This window comes from Mustelus asterias, chromosome 31 (genome assembly GCF_964213995.1).
Source record: "Mustelus asterias chromosome 31, sMusAst1.hap1.1, whole genome shotgun sequence".
NCBI lineage: Eukaryota > Metazoa > Chordata > Chondrichthyes > Carcharhiniformes > Triakidae > Mustelus > Mustelus asterias.
The window spans coordinates 10,945,621-10,952,407 of record NC_135831.1 but is presented as its reverse complement, the minus strand read 5'-3'; the positions used below and the strand labels follow the sequence as shown (position 1 = coordinate 10,952,407).

Below are 6,787 nucleotides of genomic sequence, written 5' to 3'. Positions count from 1 at the left end.
TTCGATCAGACAGCCAGTTATCTATCCAATCGGCCAACTTTCCCTCTATCCCACACCTCCTCACTTTCATCATAGGCCGACCATGGGCATGGCCAATCCACCTATCCTGTACATCATTGGACTGTGGGAAGAAACCGGAGCACCCGGAGGAAACCCATGCAGACACAGAGAGAACGTGCAGACTCCACACAGACAGTCACCTAAGCCAGGAATCGAACCCAGGTCACTGAAACTGTGAGGCAGCAGTAACCACTGTGCCACCGTGCCCTCTTTTATATATATATATATATATACAACTGTCTCTTATTTCACTGGGAATGCGTTCAACTCCTATTATTATCTCGGTGAATAACTCAATAATTGTCCTCCTATCCCCAGTTAACATTGTGACAATTCTGATCCTGTCTCGGGGAAAGTGTGGCCTCTCCAAGTGTGTGACTTACTATCTGGTGGCCATGGCAATGGCAGACCTCCTTATTGTTATCGTTGATCTGCTCCTACGACAGATTCCCATCGTTTACAGGGAACAGTTTACTTTCCTGCTGGATGTCAGAGTGTGTAACATCCACGCTGTTGTGCTTTATGCCGTCACGGACTGTTCCGTCTGGTTCACCGTCACGTTCACCTTTGATCGATTTGTTGCCATTTGTCGGCAGAAGCTGAAGGTGAAATATTGCACAGAGAAGACGGCAACTGTGGTCCTCGGTACGGTGACTGTGCTGAGCTGGCTGAAGAACATTTCCTGGTATTTTATGTACAGGAATAAATATTGGCTTTCCAACAGCCCCTGGTTTTGTCTCGTGATCCGTGAAACATCCCAGTCGATTGCCTGGACTGTCGTCGAGTTGATGCATTACATTTTCACACCATTTGTTCCCTTTGTTTTGATTCTATTGTTAAATGCACTGACGGTCCAGAACATTTTAGTGGCCAGCAGGGCGCGTAGAAGACTCCGGAGCCAGAGCAGCGGGGAGAGTCCCAACGACCCAGAAATGGTAAACCGGAGGAAATCCATGGTCTTGTTGTTTGTTATTTCGGCCAATTTCATGCTGCTGTGGGCAGTGTTCATGTTCTGCTCGATATGGAGACGGCTGGATTACTTGGGGTATTCAGTTTCTCTGCCCACGTTCGTGACGGAACTTGGCTTCATGCTTCAGATGCTGAGCTGCTGCACTAATACGTTTATTTATGCAGTGACCCAGAAGAAATTCAGAGAGGAGGTGGGAAATGGAGTGAAATATCCTGTCATTATGATGGTCAAGATCATGCGATGAAAAGACTACGCATGCATGATAATGATAGAAATTGGATATCTGAAAAAAATATAGGGAGGCACACATGAAAACTGATTAACAGCTAACATCGAAGCAGTCAGCAAAGCCTTATCTAATTGCATCATCAAACGGGGAGACAATAGCATATTGGTAACCTCACTAGTCCAACAACCCAGGCTAATGCTCAGAGCGGTTTGAGATCAAGGTTCACCATGAAAACCGGTGAGATTCGAATTCAGTCTTTAAATGGAGCTAAGAGCTGGCCTTGGTAATGGTGAGAATTGTCATTAAAAAGCCATCTGGTTCATTAATGTCCTTTGTGGAAGGAAATCTGTTATTCTGGCCTACCTGTGACTCCAGACCCACAGCAATGAGGTCGACTCCTTACTGCCCCTCTGAAATGGGCAAGTGAGAGAGACGCTCAGTTCAAGGGCAACTAGGGATGGGAAACAAAGGTTCGGCCCAGTCAGTGATGTCCACGAAAGCATGAAAACCAAAGTCGTAAAAATGTAGTTTTGGTGAGAATTGGTCTGAAATGGGCGCTTTTGGTGGAGGCTTTGGCAAAGCTCAGAAACTAAAAAACTCTTTGCACAGAGCAGAGGAAGCTTGTTCCTGTCTTGCAGAATGATTAACACGTTCACGAGATTGAGATGCTCTCTTGTTGGACCAGGCAATGGCCACCTCCACAAGAGAGAATCCAACTAACAATCACAGAAGCCCTACAGTGCAGAAGAGGGCCATTTGGCCCAGCGTGTCAAAGAGTCGTAGAGGTTTACAGCATGGAAACAGGCCCTTCGGCCCAACTTGTCCATGCTGCCCTTTTTTTAAAAAACCCCTAAGCTAGTGGGCGGGGATCCTGGATTCAGGATTCAATCCTGGACCGGGGAGCGGCGCGGGCTTGGAGGGCCGAAGGGCCTGTTCCTGTGCTGTATTGTTCTTTGTTCTTTGTTCTAGTCCCAATTGCCCGCATTTGGCCCATATCGCTCTATACCCATCGTACCCATGTAACTGTCTAAATGATTTTTAAAAGACAAAATTGTACCCGCCTTTACTACTACCTCTGGCAGCTTGTTCCAGACACTCACCACCCTCTGTGTGGAAAAATTGCCTCTCTGGACGCTTTTGTATCTCCCCTCTCACCTTAAACCTATAAGTCTGCCCAGACCACAATCCCATCCAGGCCCTATCTCCATAACCCCACTTATTTAGGTTGCTAATCCCTCTGATACTAAGGGGCAATTTAGCATGGTCAATCCACCTAACCACCACATCTTTAGACTGTGGGAGGAAACCGGAGCACCCGGAGAAATTCCACATAGACATAGGGAAAATGTGCAAACTCCACGCAGACAGTGATGCAAGGCTGGAATTGAACCTATGTCCCTAATGCTGTGAGGCAGCAGCGCTAACCACTGTGCGACCTTTGACATTCTCCCCCTTGACATTCAACATACCATCCCTAAACTCCCCACTATCAACATCCTAGGGATTACTTTTGACTCAAAACTGAACTTGACTAGCCATATAAATACCATGGCTAACTAAAGTAAAAGACTGGGGATCCTGTGGTGAGTAAGTCACCTCCTGACTCCCCCAAAGCCTGTCCACTATCTACAAGGCCCGAGTTATGACTATGGTGGAATACTCTCCACTTGCCTGGATGGGTGCAGCTCCAACAACACTCAAGAAGCTCGACACCATCCAGGACAAAGCAGCCCCTCTTGATTGGCACCGCATCCACAAACATCCACTTCCTCCACCACCAATGCTCAGTAGCAGCAGTGCGTTCCATCTCCAAGATTCACTGCAGGAACTCACCAAGCTTCCTTAGACAGTGCCTTCCAAACCCATGACCACTTCCATCGAGAAGGCCAAGGACAGCAGATACATGGGAATATCACCACCTGGAGGTTCCCCTCCAAGTTCCTCACCGTGCTGACTTGGAAATATATCAACCGTCCTTGATAAATATGTACCTGTCAGGCAGGGAGGAAGCAGACGTGTGAGGGAACCGTGGTTTACTAAGGAGGTTGAATCTCTTGTGAAGAGGAAGAAGGAGACTTATGTAAGGATGAGACATGAAGGCTCAGTTTGGGAGCTTGAAAGTTACAAGTTAGCCAGGAAGGACCTAAAGAAAGAGTTAAGAAGAGCCAGGAGGGGACATGAGAAGTCTTTGGCAGGTAGGATCAAGGAAAACCCTAAAGCTTTCTATAGGTATGTCAGGAGTAAAAGAATGACTCGGGTAAGATTAGGGCCAGTCAAGGACAGGAGTGGGAAGTTGTGCGTGGAGTCTGAAGAGATAGGAGAGGCACTAAATGAATATTTTTCGTCAGTATTCACACTGGAGAGGGACTGTGTCGAGGGGAGTACTGAGATACAGGCTGTTGGACTAGATGGGATTGAGATTCATAAGGAGGAGGTGTTAGCAACTCTGGAAAGGGTAAAAATAGATAAGTCCCCTGGGCCAGATGGGATTTATCCTAGGATTCTCTGGGAGGCTAGAGAGGAGATTGCAGAGCCTTTGGCTTTGATCTTTGGGTCGTCATTATCTACTGGAACTGTACCAGAAGACTGGAGGATAGCAAATGTTGTCCCCTTGTTCAAAAAGGGGAGTAGGGACAACCCTGGTAATTATAGACCGGTGAGCCTTACTTCTGTTGTGGGCAAAGTATTGGAAAGGATTATAAGAGATAGGATTTATAATCGCCTGTAAAGGAATAATTTGATTAGGGATAGTCAGCATGGTTTTGTGAAGGGTAGGTCGTGCCTCACAAACCTTATTGGGTTCTTTGAGAAGATGACCAAAGAGGTGGATGAGGGTAAAGCGGTTGATGTGGTGTATATGGATTTCAGCAAAGAGGTTGATAAGGTTCCCCATGGTAAGCTTTGGCAGAAAATACGGACACGTGGGATTGAGGGTGATTTAGTGGTTTGGATCAGGAATTGGCTAGCCGGAAGAAAACAGAGGGTGGTGGTTGATGGGAAATGTTCATCCTGGAGTTCAGTTTCTAGTGGTGTACCGCAAGGATCTGTTTTAGGGCCACTGCTGTTTGTCATTTTTATAAATGACCCGGGTGAGGGCGTGGAAGGATGGATTAGTAAATTTGTGGATGACACTAAAGTCGGTGGAGTTGTAGACAGTGCGGAGGGAAGTGGCAGGTTACAGAGAGACATAGATAAGCTGCAGAGCTGGGCTGAGAGGTGGCAAATGGAGTTTAATGCGGAAAAGTGCGAAGTGATTCACTTTGGAAGGAGTAACAAGAATACAGAGTACTGGGCTAATGGTAAGATACTTGGTAGTGTGGATGAACAAAGGGATCTGGGTGTCCATGTGCATCGATCCCTGAAAGTTGGCACCCAGGTTGATAGGGTTGTTAAGAAGGCGTATGGTGTGTTAGCTTTTATTGGTAGAGGGATTGAGTTTCGGAGCCAGGAGGTCATGTTGCAACTGTACAAAACTCTGGTGCGGCCGCACTTGGAGTATTGCATACAGTTCTGGTCGCTGCATTATAGGAAGGATGTGGAAGTGTTGGAAAGGGTGCAGAGGAGATTTACCAGGATGTTGCCTGGTAAGGTGGGAAAATCGTATGAGGAAAGGCTGAGGGGCTTGAGGTTGTTTTCGTTAGAGAGAAGAAGGTTAAGAGGTGACTTAATAGAGGCTTACAAGATGATCAGAGGATTAGATAGGGTGGATAGTGAGAGCCTTTTTCCTCGGATGGTGATGGCTAGCACGAGGGGACATAGCTTTAAATTGAGGGGTGATAGATATAGGACAGATTTTAGAGGTAGGTTCTTTACTCAGAGAGTGGTAAGGGTGTGGAATGCCCTGCCTGCAGCAGTAGTGGACTCGTCAACATTGAGAGCATTCAAATGGTTATTGGATAAGCATATGGATGATATTGGAATAGTGTAGGTTAGATGGGCTTTAGATTGGTTTCACTGGTCAGCGCAACATCGAGGGCCGAAGGGCCTGTACTGCGCTGTAATGTTCTATGTTCTATGTTCCTTCATTGCCTCTGGGTCAAAACCCTGGAACTCCTTCCCTAACAACGGTTTGCAGTGCTAAACACTTTGCCCCCTGGGGGCAGCATGGTGGCACAGTGGTATCACTGCTGTGTCTCAGTGCCAGGGACCGGGGCTCAATTCAAACCTCAGGGGACCGTCTGTTTGGAGTTTGCACATTCTCCTGCGTGGGTTTCCTCCGGGTGCTCCGGTTTCCTGCTACCAAAGATGTGCAGGTTGTGTGGATTGGCCATGCTATATTACCTCTTAGTGTCAGGAGGACAAGCTAGGGTAAACAGGTGGGGTTATGGGGATCGGACCTGGGTGGGATTGTGGTTGGTGCGGACTCAGTGAGCTGAATGGTCTCCTTCTGCACTGTCGAGAATCTATGATTCTATCACCCTAACAGCACTATGGGTGTATCTACACATCAGAGACTGCAGCGGTTCAAGAAGGCTGCTTACCTTCTCAAGGGGCAATTAGGGATGGGCAATAAATTCAGGGCCTAGCCAGTGACGCCCATATCCCTTGAATTTTTTTTTTGTAAATTGGATAGAGTAGTTAGATAGGCAGGATATATTTGAAAGGTTGCCAGAAGCTGGATTAAGAAAGTTCCAGAGTCTGCAAAGGTTGGATCATATGAGAAGCAAGGATGTGAATCAGTAAAATCAAAGTAGGAGACATACACTGACAGTGCAGATGGGCAGAATGGCAGCAGATTCCATTTACTGCTGAGATGTATGAATTCTTGGATTTGGGATGGAGGGCCGAGGGGATGGAATATCGAAAATATGCTAAGTTGTTGTAGGAACAGGGAAAAAAAAGCATCCGTCACAAATTCATACGAATATTCGAAGGTTGCAGAGAACAAAACACTAAACGTTTTATGACACTAAAGTCGGTGGAGTTGTGGAGAGTGCGGAAGGATGTTGCAGGTTACAGGGGGACATAGATAAGCTGCAGAGCTGGGCTGAGAGGTGGCAAATGGAGTTTAATGCGGAAAAGTGTGAGGTGATTCACTTTGGAAGGAGTAACAGGGTTACAGAGTACTGGGCTAATGGTAAGATACTTGGTAGTGTGGATGAACAGAGAGATCTCGGTCCATGTGCATCGATCCCTGAAAGTTTGCACCCAGGTTGATAGGGTTGTTAAGAAGGCGTACAGTGTGTTAGCTTTTATTGGTAGAGGGATTGAGTTTCAGAGTCATGATGTCATGTTGCAGCTGTACAAAACTCTGGTGCGGCCGCACTTGGAGTATTGCGTACAGTTCTGGTCGCCGCATTATAGGAAGGATGTGGAAGCATTGGAAAGGGTGCAGAGGAGATTTACCAGGATGTTGCCTGGTATGGTGGGAAGGTCTTATGAGGAAAGGCTGAGTGACTTGAGGCTGTTTTCGTTAGAGAGAAGGTTAAGAGGTGACTTAATAGAGGCATACAAGATGATCAGAGGATTAGATAGGGTGGACAGTGAGAGCCTTTTTCCTCAGATGGCGATGGCTAGCATGAGGGGAC

At 46.9% G+C, this 6,787-nt stretch overlaps 1 protein-coding gene across 1 annotated transcript; it reads left to right on the top strand.

Moving 5' to 3' along the window:
- The first annotated feature begins 317 nt into the window (after positions 1 to 317).
- LOC144481662 (putative G-protein coupled receptor 139) lies at positions 318 to 1,274 on the top strand. The gene has a single exon (XM_078200792.1). The coding sequence runs from the start codon at positions 318 to 320 to the stop codon at positions 1,272 to 1,274; it is 957 nt and encodes a 318-aa protein (XP_078056918.1).
- The last annotated feature ends 5,513 nt before the right edge of the window (positions 1,275 to 6,787 follow it).